This window comes from Phodopus roborovskii, unplaced genomic scaffold, assembly GCF_943737965.1.
Source record: "Phodopus roborovskii unplaced genomic scaffold, PHOROB, whole genome shotgun sequence".
Classification (NCBI taxonomy): Eukaryota; Metazoa; Chordata; class Mammalia; order Rodentia; family Cricetidae; genus Phodopus; species Phodopus roborovskii.
In genome coordinates, this window is record NW_026126418.1 from 13,803,693 (window position 1) to 13,821,304 (window position 17,612).

Sequence of the window (17,612 nt, forward strand, 5' to 3'; positions counted from 1 at the left end):
ATGATGTAAACTCTTAACCCTCTCCATGCTTCCTTTGCTTCAGAGGCCTTGGCCCACATCTACCCATAGTCTCTTTGAACTAGTGTGAGGGAGGAAAGGGTTAACTCCTGTCACTGTTGCCCTTTGACCACTGCAGGATAAGAGGCATGATGAAATACTTTTCAAAGTCTTCTGTGGAAACACATCATGCATAATTGGAGCAAAAAAGAATAAATCAAAGCTTCCCCCCCCCAGTCTGGTAATTCATAATTGAAACCACATTGAGGTAAGGGTTGATAACTTCAAAACAACCAACAAGACTGCCCTTTCTATCAAGGTAGGAATAGGTAAGGCTGCTCATTACAGGGGCTCCAGGCTTCTGTGTAACAGCCGGTCCTCTCTTCCTCTCTTCTCTGATGTCTCACTTTTCACTCAAGAAAATACCTCTGTTTACATCAAATATAAGCTGACTCGAATGTCTGCCCACGTCTCTTGTTTCTGCATGAAGTTATACAGAGGGACATAAAGCACCTCTGACGTGGTGGGCAATGGGAATTGGGTTTCCAGCAGTCCTTGGCTTCTCCTGTGCTGGGATTGGGATTGGTCAGATTGACAGAGGCCGGTAATTGGTCATGAAACATGGCTTTCTCCCTCCTGATTCTTACAGCCCCCAAGTGAACCCAGCAAGACCATTTCAGAATGGCTGGCAAAGCCATTTCGTTTCTGCACAAGAAACCATAGCCAAGATGGCTTTGGTCTACCATAATCTTTGATTCTAAGAATTTTAGGACAGGGCTGCTGAAGGATGGGACAGCTTCCTCCATGTACAAGGTAGTCACCTGAGTTTGAGTTTTTTGAAGGAGAAACCATTTAATTGCCCTTGACTTTAACCTCAGTCTCTCTTGGCTTCCCTTGTAAGGTATCCTGAAACCTGAGTCTACTAAGAAGGAGCCTCAAGCCTTCCACTGAAATGAAGGCAAGCACTTCCCTATGGCTAACACAGACTATACGGTCATCAAGGTTTCATAATCTACTTTTGTGTGACTTCAGTTTAACAATGAAAGGTTTCTTCATAGAACTTGCATAGCAAATATCCATTGTAGGGATGAGACAAGCAGAGTAGAAGGATGGATGAGAGAAGAGCCAGGCATTTTGGCCAAAGCTACTGCTTTGTTAAAGTAACACCTATTTCTTCATTCATCTCCTAATCTGTTTGAGTGAGCCATTTCCTGTGATGTGATAGGTTTAGACATTGCGTTGGTACCTACCATCCCAACTCATGATGGCTTTGCCTTCTTTCCTGACCCCACTGCTGGGTGCATCTTGCCATAGTGGAGACTTAATTAGCCAGCAGGGTTAATTGCCAGCATTGTTTGCTTTTTCTTGGCAGAAGCCAGAGTCTTGAGTAAATTATGGAGGTTTAAATTTGCCTGATTTCCTGCAGAAAGTGGGGTCAAGAGGTCCCAGACTGTAGACACTCTCTGTGACCAGCCAGCAGGGGTCAGTCCTGAAAGGTATTTCAGAGGTGACTAAATGCCAGTTTTTGAAATGTCCCTCTCCAGTGGGATATTTCCCTGAGCTTGGTTTGTTGACCTTACCCCAGTAGCACAGTAGCATGAGCCCCAATTAAAAGCTGCCTTTCCTCCACCCTGCTGCTGAGCTCTGCAGCCAAATGGGATTATGTGTAAGGAGGGGGTGGCACTTGGTGCAGAAGCCCATTGCTTTTCAGGGCTTCCTACCTGTGAACTTTAAAGGCAGCCATGTTCATTCATCAGTAAAACACCACTCAGGAGAAGAAAGCTTCAAGAGAAACAAATAAGCCAGTTGTAGAACTGAAAAGGCCTGCCATAAGAGGCTTCTCATGCTCACGCTATGGCTTCAGCCTTTCTGATCTCCCCTTCAGACACTACCCTGCAGGATCCTGGATCCTCCCTGTCTGCTGAACTCTGAACAAGCTGTTCAGTTGGCTGTCCTCCCCTGCTTGCCCCTACTACAGTTTCCCTTCCCATGGTGGGGGGTGTTGTTGGAACTCTGCTTGCTGAGGTGGAATCCTGTGTAATACCCTGTTATATTGCCTGATGTTTGGCATTGTAATTTACCCTGCTGGCTTTCCCACCCAATTTACCTCGCTGTTGTGAGAGTGAGGAATGTGTTCATCTTTACATCTTGAACACTGATCTAGATTTGAAGAATGATAAGGAAATGTAGACAAAATGAATTTGTTCCTGAAGCAACACTGGTAGGAATGGTCTCTGCTTTGCCAACTCATTGTAGCAGACAGAAACACACAGTGGGGGGATCAGGTTAAGTTTTGTGTTTGCTTTAAACTAATAGCCATGTATTTTGAGTGTTTGCATACACAATCTCATTTAAACATCATTCCACAGGTACTGTCACAGTCCCATGCTTAAAGATGAGGAAACAGCTGTTCACTGAAACGTGTTTTATGCCATAACATTAATCAATGACAAGGCCTCTGCTTTATTTAAATATTGCAGTAAAATCCTATACTTCTGAACATGGTGAGATTCTTGGAAAGTACTTGTAAGATGAATTAATCAAGTCAGAAACTATTTCAAAACTTGGGCTTCCTGTCTGTGCATAGAAGACAAATGGAGTGGGGCCTGGGTCTGATCTGAAGCTTCTGATCTCTAGCTTTTGTAATAGCACTGGGCACTGTCTCCTACCCTCACAGAGCCTTAGGAGTGCTTAAAACAGAGGCTCAGAGGGGAGAGAACAAATTGTGGAAATAAAAATAGTGTATTTGGAGGAGAAGCAGCGGTAGAATTCAGGACGCTGGGGAATACTGGTGAAGCTGGAAAGGAGCCATGACTTCACATGGCATCAGTACTGAGAGAGACCTGAGATTGCTTAGACTGCTCCACTTTTTGAGACGTGAAAAACAGCTACACAAGATTAGCTATTGCCTTCACTTCCCCAGTGTCTGTGGATGCCTAGGACTGTATGTTTCCCTCTTCTCTACCAAGTAGCACTACCTAGAAAGGTAATAGCAATGCCGTGAGGATTTAATAGAGAAACTGAGGCACAGGAGACATGAAGTACTTTGCCCAAGTTGCACAGCTGTTAAGAAAGAGAAATCCTACTCAGATGGAGGCCTCATGATTCCCAAACTGGCTCCAAATGTGCTGACTCACCCTGGGAGTCGCTTGAGTGAGCCCTGGCAGTATGTCCACAATAGAATGGTGTCTGTCCCTGATGGATCTGTAGCTCACATGTGCCTCCTTGCTCATCTCAGTCTCTGGAGTTCCAGGAAAGGGCTGGGGGCTGGCTAGATTTCAGTCGGTTAAGCTCCTTTCCATCTGCCCCCCATGTGCTGCCTTCCCCCGTGCTCCAGCCCTATTTGGGATACAGGCCAGTAGTCTGGGAAATGGCAGTTCTTCCCAGCAAACTGCCCCTTTCCTTCTTCCCTCCCCTGACTACCACTTCCTAAAGACACCTGGGACAAAATCTGTCATCTCACCAGAGATGGCTCCTTCTCCTGGCATCATCTTGAAATCAGAGCGAGATCCCCTCAGGGTGCCTCGGGTTAAATTCCAGGGCATCTATCCTCTGAAGCTGGCTTTGCAGTCTTTGGACCTCTCCTCTATGCTGAGCAGGCGTCCAAGTGCATTGGCATCCTCCTCCCTCCTCCCACAGCACAGACCTTGTCTTGTTGTTTTAATCGTTTTTCCTTCTGTGTCTGTGGGATATTTACCTTTGTAAATTTATGTGACCATTTTGTCTCAGAGTTGTATGTGTGGTGTGTTTTTGAATATACTTTTTGCAGTTGAGGTTCTTGGGGATAGTTTCTCATTTATTGGCCTAGAATTGATAAGAAATATCAAGAATTTTGAGACCTTTTATCTTAATGAGGAGGTAGATATAGCGAGGGCTTCCCCTCCACTTCCTGATGTCCTACCCAGATGAATGCATGTGTAGAATTTGGGAAGGGCTGGGGTTCCAGAGTGAAGTTGTGTGGGCCTTTTAGGTTCCATCAGTAACAAGGTTTCTTGTTGAACAAGTTTGTGGTCTTTAGCCTGAAGCTTCCATCACCTTGATGAGAACAACCCTGTATTGGGGTTGTGAGTTTCAAATGAGCTATGAATGTGAAACCCTGTGCAGGGCACTTAGGTGCTGCTCACTAAGTCTTGCCTAGTTCCACAATTAGGTAGTCTTACGTGCTTCTTTTAAAAAGCAAACTCCCCCCTTTTTCTTTTCCATTTCAAATTGTGTTTTTCAAGTGGACCTTAAGGCATATCATTTCTGGGCATGTGGGTTGGGGTGGTAATGGCAGAGAGTACCTGAATGGCCCTGGAGGAGTACCTGTGACTTAAGAATATGGCCACCTGCTAACTTTTTAGTTCCATAAAAGTCAGGACAAAGTGAAGAATGAGACTTGCAGCAGAGGTAGCAAGATTCTAGGTCACTGTCCCCCAGACAGCGGTGAGAGTCAGTATATGATACCATGGCTCTCTCGGCTGTGAAGTCTAATGATAGCCATCTCTGGTCACATAGGCTCTAATATTCTGATCATACGAGGGCTGCAGGAATCCCATTCAAACTCCATGAGTCCCCATCCCATGTGTACTCCATGTGTTTGTGTACATTTCCTAGCCCGCACTGTCACATCTGGCAGACAGCTGTTGTCACATGTGGTGATGGGTGTCCATCAGTGGCATAAATGAGATTGATAGAGCACCTCGAGAATCCAGAGTCTAAAGGCTGTAGGAAAACGCAGGACAGCCAGCGTGACAGATGGCACTTATCTCCTCCCGATGGAAGCTGCTGTTCTGGGCTGTTAACATGTACACATACGATGGTGGGTCTAGTTAATAACAATGATTGTATACTTACAAGTCACTTAGATAGGAAATGTTGCGTATATTTTATCACAGTTTTTTAAAACAATGTAATATGGAAGAGCCATTGTATTCTTTGAACATCTAGTGTATGCATGTGCACATGGGGTAAGAGGGAGAATGGGGTGCACATGCCTGTTTCCAAATACAGAAGCCAGATAAGGATGTCAGGTGTATGTCTTTATCTCCACTCTGTCTTATTGCCCTGGGACATGAGCCTGGGCTCTCCTTTTTGGCTGTCCTAGGTAGCTAGCAAGCTCCAAATATCCTTCAATATCAATTCCCCACAGCACTGGGCTTATAGGTGCTTGTGAGAGTGCCTGACTTTATTACATGGGTTCTAGGGATGTCCTCATGCTACCGAGCCCTGTTGTTTTCTTGAAATGGGTGGGTTTAGAGAACGTGAATTCTATTCCAATGAAGCTCTTAAAATATATAAGACCATCTTAATAATAGTTTCATATCTGTCATTAGCACAGCAGAATTTTCACTTACATTCTTATGCTTAAACTATTTAATATTCTAACAGTAGGTAAACGATTGTTCTTCCTTTACGTCCTATTTTTTCCTCTTTTTTTTTTTTTTTTTTAACCACCTTTTAGCTTAGGAACCTCACCCTTAAACACACACACACACACACACACACACACACACACACACACACACAAATCTCCTGTGGTTTTTAGCATCTAAGAGTTCTTTGTGATCTTTGATAGACACTTTAAAATAAAAATAGCATTTTCAGGGTGAAAACTCTTCTCTCCCTGGGGGATATCATTTGTTGTTTTAACTTGGGTCTGTATGTCCATTGTCTGTCTGCTCTGAGCTTTGTCTATTCCTTTGGTCTGTGCCACTTCTGCTAAAGATGCTCTTGAACTGCCTGTGATTCTAGAATCTGTTCGTGATTAAGAGGGAACTGCTAAAAGCTGATCAGAAGGTCTTTGTGGACCCAAGTACTGCCTGAGGGCTTCCCTGGGAGCAGGAGGTGCCAAGACAGCCACATGGCTGGGAATGGAAAGGCAGCTGTAGGGCTCCTCACTCAACCTTGGAATTTTATCCTGAGTTTGCCTCCCATGCCTGTGTTCCTGTCTGGAGATCCCATCCATTTCCACAGAGAATCAACCTGGCTGGTGGGAGAAAGACGAAGTTTGTGAACTGGAGTTAGACTTCCCAACACAGCTGTTTAACCAGCCCTGCTTTCAGCACCCTCCAGTCTCCTCTACACAGTCTGAGCTCTGGGCTTCCTCACAGGCTTTTGCAGATGGGCATCCCAACTCTGCCCTGTGGCCTTCTCCAAGCCTCTCAGCTTTTCAGCTCTTCTTCTCCTTGCCATTATAGAGTCATATTGTTTCATAATCGTCAACTGCCACCTCAGTGGTTTGGGGAGGAAATGGAGGTAGATGTGTGCTCCAGATCTGCTGTGTGGAAGTGTCTTCTCAGATCAGGTTGACTCAGATCAGTGGTGTCAGATGGTGTGGAGGGGACACTTGCTTAGCTCTTGCAAGGATTGCTGCAGCTCCTCTAATCCACACCTTCCTGTCCTCTTGCAGAAGTGGACTAGTGTGAGCAACCCTCTCTTCCTCCCGCTGATCCCACCACAGTCACAAGGTTTCACCGCCATCGTCCTCACCTATGACCGTGTGGAGAGCCTCTTCCGGGTCATCACCGAGGTGTCCAAGGTGCCTAGTTTGTCCAAGCTGCTGGTGGTATGGAACAATCAGAATAAAAATCCCCCAGAAGGTAAGAAGAATGAAGAGGTACAGTGCATGTGAGATGCCGTTTAGGGCTTTCATGCACCCCTTAGTTGTACTGACTTTGGGTAGACACATGCTCCCATCCTCTGCCAACAATACTGCCAGGCTCAGGCAAACTGACCCTGCTGTTCTGAGTCCTCTCACCCGTAGGATTCTAGGGTGGCCCAGTGAACTCTGCGCCCTGGCATGCCCTGAGCCACAAGTGTTTGAGAGCTTAGGAGTCAAGGGGATCAAAGGCTATCCGCCTTGGAAAAACAGGCCTCCGCTTCCCTCTGCCATCCCAGCTGATTTGTTTACATGAAAACTCAGTTTAAAGGGCATTAGTTTTCTGCTCCCTTATCTCTGTTCTGATATTGAGCCCTCCTTCAACAAAACAAAACAAAACAAAACAAAACAAAAAGATAGCCCCTGTTCTGGATGGGAGGTCAGCTGCCCAGCCCTTGCAGCCTTGCATCCTAAAATGGATTCTCACAGAAACTGGCCAGTTGCCCCATCGCTTTGTTCCATGCCTTGGCCATCCCTGTCATCTCCCGCAACAGCTAGGGTTGAGGCCTTTTTGATTAATTGGATTTGTTTTTAATTCGGGACGCACAAGAGTTCGTCCCACCTGCATTTAACGTCTCATTCAGCCTGTCTATTACTGACCCTAATCCCAGGACTTCAAAGCTCCTGCCATTTAGAGCCTATTAAAGCCAGGAAGTTTCTGATGGATTAGAGCAAGGAATGAGTTTGAAGTTTGTAATGTGCACCACTGTCACCGATAAGGTCTAGTTTATTGCCTGACAGTAGTATCTGTGCTTTTTATTGCCAGTCCCTTTAATTGGTTACACTGAAGTCATGATGGCTAGCTCTGGAAACCACCAGTGGTAGATCTAGAGTCTAGGCTGGGAGACAGCCTTATTTCTCTCTCTGAGGCAACTCAGAATTTGCTGGAGAAAATTCTTTAGTGTCTCTCAAACATGCTTTTAAAAAATATACTTTGTAGCATGCTCAGTCTCTGAAAGAGTCATATGTTCTCTTTAAGTTTCAGGAACCACAATTTGGATAAAATAGCTTCTTAATTTCTTAATTTTTTAAACCTCATATAGTGTGTGTTATGATGACATTTTGTATATGCAGGTACATATGTGCCACAGCACTCATGTAGAGGTCCGAGGACAACTTTAGTGTGTGTGTGTCTGTGTGTATCTGTCTGTCTGTCCGTCCACCCATCCATCCGTCTGTCCATCCATCTGTCTGTCTGTCTTTATGCCATGGCATGTATGAGGAGGTCAGATCACAACTGGCAAGACTGTGTCCTTCAACCATGTAGGTCTAGAAGATCAAGCTCAGCTACTGGATGAAGGCCCTAGGATGGAATATAAAGTAATCATCAGTGTCCTTATAGGGGAAGGGCATTTAAGGCAGCCTCTCCACAGTTTCTTAGATTCTTAGTTGGGGTTATCCTTGTGGATGTCAGATTTCTCTTTAAACTGATAATGGCTGATGGAAGTAAAAGCAGAGATCCACAGCTAAGCACTGAGCTGAACTTCCGGACTCCAGTTGTAAAGAGGGAGGAGTGATGAGCAAAGGAGTTAAGACCAGGCTGGAGAAACCCACAGAAATAGCTGACCTGAACAAGGGGGAGTTCATGTATCCCATCCAGACAGCTAGGGAGCCAGCATAGGACCAAATTAGGCACCCTGAACCATTTGGAGGCCTGGGTAGTCTATAGGGCCTTTGGCAATTCCTAGTGCATGACCCTCATGGAGGGATACTCTCTCAGCCTAAATACATGGGAGAAGTTCTAGGCCCTATCCCAAATAATGTGACAGATTTTGATGATCCCTCACGGAAGGTTTCACTTTCCCTGGGGAGTGGATGAGGAGTGGGATTGGGGTGGGGCGGTTAAGGGGGATGGGAGGGTGGAAGGGAGAGGGAACTTGGATTAATATGTAAAATAAGATTGTTCCTAATTTAAATTTAAAAAAAAAAAAAGAAGATGATGATCAAGTTCAAATGGTTAGGCTAGGTGACAAGTACCTTTACTTGACTGACTGTCTCACCAGCTCATACACGTTACTGGGATCAAATTCAGGTGATCGTATTGTTCAAAAAGGGGAGTGATTGCTGAATTATCTCCCTGGCCCAGTAAATAGCTCTTTTAAATAAAAGACCTATGTGATGTCCCAAAGCATTGCTGCTTTTGATTATCTTTTTCCCTTGTTACTATAACATGACCAGTTTTCAGAATGTCTGTTTTGTTTGGCTGATTCTTAATAAGAAAGGAACACTGGATATGATGGAACATACCTAAATTCCCATTCTCAGTGATGATAATGATGAAGGTTATGGTGATAATGGTGGTGATGGTGATAGTGGTGGTGATGGTGGTGATGGTGGTGGTGATACTGGTGATGGTAATGGTGGCGATGGTGGTGGTGATAGTGATGGTGGTGGTAATGATGGTGATGGTGGTGGTGATGATGGTGATGATGGTGGTGGTGGTGGTGATGGTGGTGGTGATAGTGGTGATGGTAATGGTGGTGATGGTGGAGAAGAAAGGGTATGTGGGGTAAAAAGGTGTTAGCATAATCTAAGATGGAGGGACAAGGTTGACTAGGGAAGGAAACCTAAAAGAAAATTTAAAAGATGAGGGCAGGTATTAGAGAGAGCATCTTTGGTACTCTGGCTTTGTGAATTATAGCTGCCTTTATCGAAGAAGTGAACTGGAGGTCCAGGTCCTGCATTGCTAATTGGATTCTTCACTTACAGAGGGTGCTTCTGCTTTCAGAAGGAAGATATCCCTTTTACTCTGCATCCATATGCATGTATTTACTCCTGTCTCTAAGGCTACCATCCTAGAGGATGGCCACCGAGCCCCTAGTGCTAACCACAAGGCTAAGTACAGGTTCTGTGGCTGGTGATAGAGATGCCAGTGACTGATTGGATCTTTCCAGTGGCCAAATATGTACTGAACCATCTGTCACTCTGCGCCCCATAAGCATACACAGTTGTCATCTGTCAGTCAAAAACAAAATAGAACATAAGACTTGGCAAAGGGGCTTCTCCTTGTGGCCACTTTGATGAGCTATGGGTCTGAGTCACTTCTCTGGGGGCAGGTATGAAAGAAAGTCTATTTGCTTCCCATCTCTGCACTGTGAGATGAAAGACAGAGTGTAGCCCTGCATTTGGAGCAGGGTAGTCCTGTTAATTTTTGGTAGACCTTACTAAAATATAGTGGTTAATATTATGACCATGAGTTTAGTTTAGGTTTTGAATACTTTGGCTCTAAGGAGGAAAGAGCCTGATGAGTCCTAGGTTGTGGCGTGTTGTCAGCTGGGGTGGCTGTTTTTGTGGATAGTTTTAGGTCAGGGCTCTGGCTTTGACAATGTGGTTGTTCAGGGAGAACATGGCTGCATCTAATCTCCTGTGGGGTGTTTGTTCAGTTGGTAAGTGGGGCTGTCAGATGTGGTCTTTGTGTCAGTGCAGGCATCAGATTTTTCAACTACATGTTAAAAAAAAAAGAAGAAATAGACAAGCATAAGTCTTTGAATATTAGAGGTGAATGTGATGTTTTTCACTTTCTCTACATTTGCTAAGATAAATATTGTGGTTAGCATGTCTGCTGCTGGGTGGATTAGCGAAGGCAGCAACCTACTCCTTCCCAAAATTTTTTTTTTTTTCATTTTCCAACCCAATCAAATACTTTCAATTTTGGGTTACAGTTAAGTCTAAATTGCTGGGTTTAAAGTTTAAGTAAATATGTAGGCTGGGCAATAGAATTTCCAGTGAGTTTTCAGTACATCTTTTTTGAGGTGTGTTGAAAGAAAAAGGTCACTGCCCTCCTCTTTCCCAGCTCTTCAGCTCTAAACTTGATAGACATATAGAATATATTTGAGGTAGAGAATATTTGCCTAGCCATGTATATTTCAACCTTCAGGGGTTTTGTTTGTTTGATAACTTTTTTGGAAAAAAAAAAAGATTTTTATATGCTATGTTTTAATCATGTTTTTCTTCTTCCCCAGTTCTTCTCAGATCCTCCCCCCTCTCCCTAACCATCTAAATTTATGTTCCTTTTCTTTCTCTTACTCTCTTTAAAACATAAAATAGAACAAACAACAACACATGCAAACACACAAAAGCAGAAGGCAAGGTAAAAAAGCAAAAGATGAATAAGACCCAAAAAAAGAAAAATTGCCCAAAGTAAAATGAGATGAAAGATCTACAAAAATGCCATCGAGTTTGTTTTGTGTTGTTCAGATATTCCTGGGTATGGGGCCTGCCCTGAGTATGGTTTGTATACCCAGTGAGACTCCACTGGAGAAAGCTATTTTTCCTCATTTGCCCATAGGTATCAATTGCAGATAGCTTCTTGGTTAGAGTGGGAGCCTATATCCACTTATCCCTCTCAGTGATGGGACTCTGTCTGGTTTAAACCTATGCAGACCTTGTGCATGCTGTCACAGTCTCTGTGAGTTCATATGTGCATCAGTCCTGTTGTGTCTGGAAGACACTGTTTCTTTGGAGTCATCCATCACCTTGTTACAATCTTTCTGCCTCCTTTCCCACATAGCTCTCTGAGCCTTGAGGAGAGGGCTTCAGTGAAGGCATACTATGGAGGATTGAGTGCACCAAAGTCTTTCACTCTCTACATGTTGGCCATTTGTGAGTCTTAGTTGTGGTTATTAGTTCCCATCTGCCTCAAGAAGAAGCTTCTCTGATACAGTTTGAGCAAGCCACTGATCTGTCAATATAGCAGTATGTCATTTGGAGTCATTTTATTGCTGTGCTCCTTTAGCAGGACAATAGTATGTGGTTTCCCCCTAGACCAATGGTGTATGTATTCTCAGCTTCTTGAGAAACTGGGAATTCAGCTTCTTAGCAGTGTCAGATACAGATCCCATCTCATTGAGTGGACCTTAAAGCCAATCAGAAAGTAGTTGCTTACTCCTGTAACATTTGTGCCACTACTGTTATAGGTCACTGTTGTAGGTTGTAGAGTTTATGGCTAAGTGATATTGATGACTAGCATTCATTCTCCTCTAGTAGAGTGCAGAGTCCTTTCCAATACTATGAATTCTAGTTAGTAGGGATGATAGAGATCATCTAAAAAATACCTGGGATAGCTCTAACCAAGCCTAATCAAGCTAATGGAAAACATGTAAAATAAGAAATTTAGTACACTGAAGAAAGAATTGAAGAAGACACCAGAAGATGGGAAGGTTTCCCATGCTCATAGATTAATGGGATTTAGGTTGTGAAGATGGCCACCTAATGTGTTTTAGTTACTTTTTTATTGCTGTGAAGAGACATCATGACCAAGGCATCTTATAAAAGGAAGCATTTAATTTGGGGCTTGTGGTTTCAGGGGGGTGGTAGATTCCATGACCATCATGATAGAGAGAATGACAACAGGTATTGTGTTAGAGCCATAGCTAAGAGCTTGCATGTTGAGACAATGATACGGCAGAAAGGTGGGGGCTTTTGAAACCTTACAGCTTACCCCCAGTGATACACTTCCTTCAACAAGACCATACTTTCTAATCTTTCCCAAACAGTTCTACCAATTGGGGACTAAGAATTCAAACACAGGAACATGTGGGAGCCACCACACTACCAAAATCAATCCACAGATTCGATCCAATTCCCAATTCCCATCAAAATGCCAAGGTAATTCTTCTCAGAAAGTATGAGTCAACTTTAGGTTTGAATTAACATCAGGAGCTGCCCTACACCCCCTGTTCATACTGTGACTGTTACAGTTCTTAGTGGAGCTAGCTGTGCATGTCAGGAGGGCTCGCTCAGAAGGAGTAGGGGAGAAGAGGGACAATACCTCCCTTAATAAAACTCTGCTCTGGGATAGAGATGTCAAGTCTTAGGGATCCACTATATAAATGAACCCTTTTGTTGTGGGAAGTTCAGAGCTGGCTTCACCCAAGCCTAACACTACACACCTTTGCCATTGTTGAAGAGGCATCCCTCTGCTTATACCTCTCTCGATGCTTAGTGTGGGCAAAAACAAGTCAATATACTTACAGAACCCATGACACTGGTGATCTCTCTCTCTCTCTCTCTCTCTCTCTCTCTCTCTCTCTCTCTCTCTCTCTCTCTCTCTCTCTCTCTCTCTCCTTTGTGCTGGAGTAGAGTTCATTTGTTTGACTTAACAGGAAACCTGGTTCCACTCTTTGTTTTTTACAAATTTGGGGCTTTTCCCCATAAATCATACTCTTCTAATTTCATTGAATGAATTGGTAACATTTCTGATCTGCCTGATACAGTCATGAGATTATCTACTACATCCAAGGGTGTGATGTTCCATTTAGAATTAAAGGTTTGATAAGGAAAGGAAACCCTGTGCAGGCTGAGCCCTGGCCTAGACCTGGAGATTTCTTGCTCTGACATTGTGTCCTCCTGCTTCAATAGGGTCATCCCAATGTCCATCTGTCTGACCTTGCAGTTAGCAGAGAATCAGTTTGCAGGACTTCATACGAATCCTTCTGTGAAGATGATGGTGCCACAGTGCCCCTAAGTTCCGTTACTGAATGCCACTCATGTCCAAGGAATAGGGACTATGCTAAGTGTATCACACGTGACCTCCCCAGTTTCTCATCACAGCCTATAAGGAAGCTGCTCTCATCCTCATTTTATTAAGAAAAATGAAGCCCAGATTGATAATTTGCTTATATTACAAAGCTGCACATGGCAGAGACTGTGGTGAGCTTGGGTCACTGGATCTGAAGCCTGTTCCTTTGCACTGAGCCTGTCAGTCTGGCTCATATTTTCTGTTCTCCGTCTTGGAATTATGTAGAAGAACTAGATCCAAGTCAAGAGACTCAGAGAAAGTGAGCTATTTTGGAAGTACTGTTCTCTCTCCTATGTGCCCTAAGGCTCCATTCTGCCTTGTCTTCCTGTCCTGATGTTTTTAAATACAGCCTTTCTAGGGTTAAAATCACACTTAGGTTGCCTGTGTTCAGGGCTCTGCTCCTGCACTCCAATCTGTCTGCCCAGCAGGAGTGCAAAAGCCTGAGACTAGGACTGCCCTTCTCCAGAAGGGGTGAAGAGAGGGCAGAATTCTCTCCTGCCCAGCCTTGGGTGGCAATGGCCATGCACCATTTAAGTAGAGGCTCCTTTGGTTAAAGCTGAATTGGCTACCCAAGTTCCACCTCAAACCAGGGAAAGTGATGGTATATGTTGAAGAGCCATGACTCATTCTGGGCCTCCATCTGTACCCCATATCACCCTCCTGGGCTTTCATCACTCTCTAAAACTTCCCCATCAAAGACTTTACAGGAGCAAGTTAGCTCTTTATGGACATCGTCTCCAGTGATTCTTTGGATATATATAGGTAAAGAATGTGGAAATGCCTGTGGGGTGAACAAGCAGTACACACTCCCAAGTGAAAGTCCAGATTCCACCCCTCGCAGAGGCGTGTTTCCACTTAACTGGAGCAGCTAGCCGCTTTCCTGTACAGAGGGGTAAATGGAGCTGTTTGTTGCCTTGTGGAATTAACAGGGCCAAAGTTCCACGGGGCTTCAGTTTCATTAGCCTGTGAGGCATTTTCGGTTCTGTAGCAGGGGTTCTCCCTACCTAGAAGTAGGCCAGAAGGTGAGCCAGAAGCATAATCTTAGCACTCAAGTGGCTGAGGCAGGAGCATCACAAGTTTGAGACCAGCTTTGGCTCCATAGTAACAGTGTCTCAAAAAACAAACAGAAGAGGAGGCATGGGAAGCTGAACTATGGCTGTGCCACTGGATGGTCAGGGTAGTTGGTGTGTTAAATCTAAAATGAACCACCTTGCTGCCACTGAGACTCAGAAAAACACTTTGTTTTACTGATAAACTGAGACTCCCAGGGGAACATTTAACTAAGTTGGTGAATGCCTGCCTTCTGCCAGGCACTGTGCTGCTAAATTAATTTCTTTATTCATCCCCACTGTTGAGAGCGAAAGCCAGAGAGAGGGAGGATGAGAGAGAGAGAGAGAGAGAGAGAGAGAGAGAGAGAGAGAGAGAGAGAGAGAGAGAGAGAGAGAAGATTGGAAGATTACAGAGGGAGAATTTAGGAAGCCCACTCCCCAGCTGGGCCTGAAATTGAGTTTGTTGAGGGGAGTTGGGGCTGTGGCTTACTGGTTGATGAGCTGAGATGCCACAGACTAGGGTGACTTGAGAATAACAGGAAACTGCTAAGCATTGGTACTGAACTTGCTGGAAAACTGGCCCAAGCTTCATTGGAACTCACCTGAAGCCACTCCTGTGGAGAGCCTTGGCTAAGCTTCAGCTGGGCATCCTCAGAAGCTGAGGGATGCTCTTCAGGCCTGCCACTCACACTCGCTGCCTACCTGTAGACTACTATAGGAACAAGAGGTCATAGAGGCATGCCAGAACTAGTGGCCAGATTTGTTGTTCCTGTTATATAATGTGGTACCCAAATGTGAACAGGAATCTAGCACAGTCATTCTCTGTATGAGTTGGGTACCCTGTGCATCCCTAGGGTCTTGGAGGAGTTGAGAGGGTAACATTGCTCTCCTAGTAGTATTGAGTTTTTCTCTCCCTTTCCCATCTCTCCTTTTTCACAGTGTATGGCCGAGTTGAGATAGTATTGCTGCTCTGCCAACTAATGGCATGTGTGCATGTGTTTTACAATTTCCTGTTTAAATTTATAACATAATGAATAGTATGTGTTTGTATGTATGTGGTTCTATAAATACATACATATGTGTGCATATATCATGTAAATTTAACTACTTAGGGGTTCTTGATACTTTTAAGAACATACAACAATTCTGAGCTAGCTAAGGCTAGGTGGCCTTTGTTATAGGTGTTTATTCAGGGTTATACAGATCTCAGATTTAGTGGCTATATGACAGGGATTTCATTTGTCTTAAGTAGGGAACCTAATGCAAACAAGAGTCAGGATGAGTTTTGGATCTTCAGAGATTTATCCCAGGTTTAGAGAAACAGAACTCTCACACTGTAGTGGATTATGGCACAGGTCATATTTGGTCTTTGTTGTTAATAGACTTAAAGACTAGCCTTATTGGGGTACTACTGGACAAGTCACCACCTCCCAGAGGTGTGTAGACACTCCTTTGACAGTAGTTTCTGACCAGTGGGAGGTAACCAAGTGTATCGGATGATGCCAAATCTCTGAGAGATCTAGCTCTGTCCACTGAGCAAAGTCCCCCACTCTGCTGACTCCTGAGAAGAGACTTCCTCATTATCTCATAGAAAACAGGCAAGATGGCTCAGTGGAGAGAAGCACATATACACATACCAGACAATAAGTTCAGTTCTTGGATCCCATAAATTCAGTGTGATATATGCACACACACATGCATGCACATCCACTAAATACATAAGAAAGCCAAGGGGCTTTAAAAAAAAAAAAAAAACTAATAGAAAAGGCAAACTCCCATTTACATGCCCACATATTTACCCCAAAATGCTTATTGATAATGTGCCTTTTGTAAACAGACTTTTTTTTTTTTTTTGAGTTGTCCACTTTATGCCCTGTGTCATAGGCTAATTTAAAATTGGAGATGTCTAACCTAACTGCAGGGCCTCTCTGTTACACTGGCTTTTTCTAAGACCTCTGGGAACACCCAACAATGAGTTACGTGTTTGAATTATTCTATTCTGTTATTCTGCAGAGTGCAGATGCTCAGCATTTGGTCAGACCAGCTTTTCCCTTTGACTTTCCTCCATCTTACAGCTTCAGTTTGGTGACTTAGGAGTAGCTGAGACTAAATCTTCCCAGGATTGCACAGCAGACTTTGGGGAAGCAGCATACTTAGCTTTTCTGTTCTCATCTAACAAATGTTTGAAGAACCTGGGGTCTGTAGACCTGGGATATGTAGACCATACTGACCAACAAAGCTTTTCTAAATGCAGACTATACAAGAGTGGCCCTACAGTTGAGTTGCTCCAGTCATTTCACAGTAAACTGGGGGCAGAACAAGGAGAGTCACAGATTGTTGTTTTTCCATATACTAGGGAATCCCACATAATCAGACCTAGAAATCTAATACTCACTCTATAAATTGGTCATGCTGAGAAACCAAGTCTGCTAAGTCAAGGAGAGGGGGTGAAGTGTTGAGTTAGGAAAGCAGCACTCAGGCAGAGGCATGTGCTGTGCTCCGCTGGTGAGCCCCACCCACCACTGGTGAGCTCCACCCACCACTGGCTGGCCATGGTTGAACAGTGGATGGCAGGCATCCTCAGGCAGGAGCTGAGTTTCCTAGCAGACCTTGAGGCCAGTTTTGAGCTGAATGCACTTGTGGAAAAGTGCTTTGCAGAGTGTCTGCCAGGAGAGGTAAAGTTTAGACAGGAAAGATCCTGAGACTGGTGACCTTGACTTTTGTCCTTGTAGCCCCAGTTAGGAGTTGGAGCCAATTGAGAATAGGTAGTGCCATAAAGGTTTGAGGAGGTTGGTGCATTGACGGGCGCCTCCCCCACTACAACTGCCTCTGCACTTAAGAGTCCCTGGTGGAAGCTACCTCTCCCTGTGATAGGACAGGGATGTTCTGACTCTTCACTATGAGTGAAGTAGTAGGTGAGTAGTAAAAACTTCTTTTATTCTTCCAGAATCTCTCTGGCCCAAAATCCGCGTTCCCTTGAAAGTTGTAAGGACTGCAGAAAACAAGCTGAGTAATCGTTTCTTCCCTTATGATGAAATTGAGACGGAGGCTGTCCTGGCCATCGATGATGACATCATCATGTTGACCTCTGATGAGCTGCAGTTTGGTTATGAGGTAAGGCTTTTTTTTTTTTTTTTTTTTTTTCAGCAGTTCACTGAAAGGCTAGGTGTTTCTTTCTCTAGAGCTGTGGTTGCTTAACTGTCCATCATGTGCCTGAGTGTGGGCTGTAAAGCTATCTTTGAGGTCCTGGGCAAACCCAGTTCCCCAATGACAACTGTACCCAGTTTTGGGAACTCCCAGTGAGAGTCCCAGGGGATATTTTCTAAAACCTGTCTATAGCATTGAACAATCTAATTGATGTTTCCAAACATAGCATTCCTGTGCCCTCAGCCACCTGACTCCACAG

General features: G+C 44.3%; 1 protein-coding gene across 1 annotated transcript in view; it reads left to right on the forward strand.

Moving 5' to 3' along the window:
• Ext2 (exostosin glycosyltransferase 2) overlaps positions 1-17,612 on the forward strand; it is a 134,939-nt gene that overhangs the window by 81,397 nt on the left and 35,930 nt on the right. The window contains exons 9-10 of the mRNA XM_051184124.1: positions 6,389-6,578; positions 17,154-17,320. Of these exons, the coding sequence (XP_051040081.1) occupies positions 6,389-6,578; positions 17,154-17,320 (357 nt within the window). The remainder of the gene's footprint in view (positions 1-6,388; positions 6,579-17,153; positions 17,321-17,612) is intronic.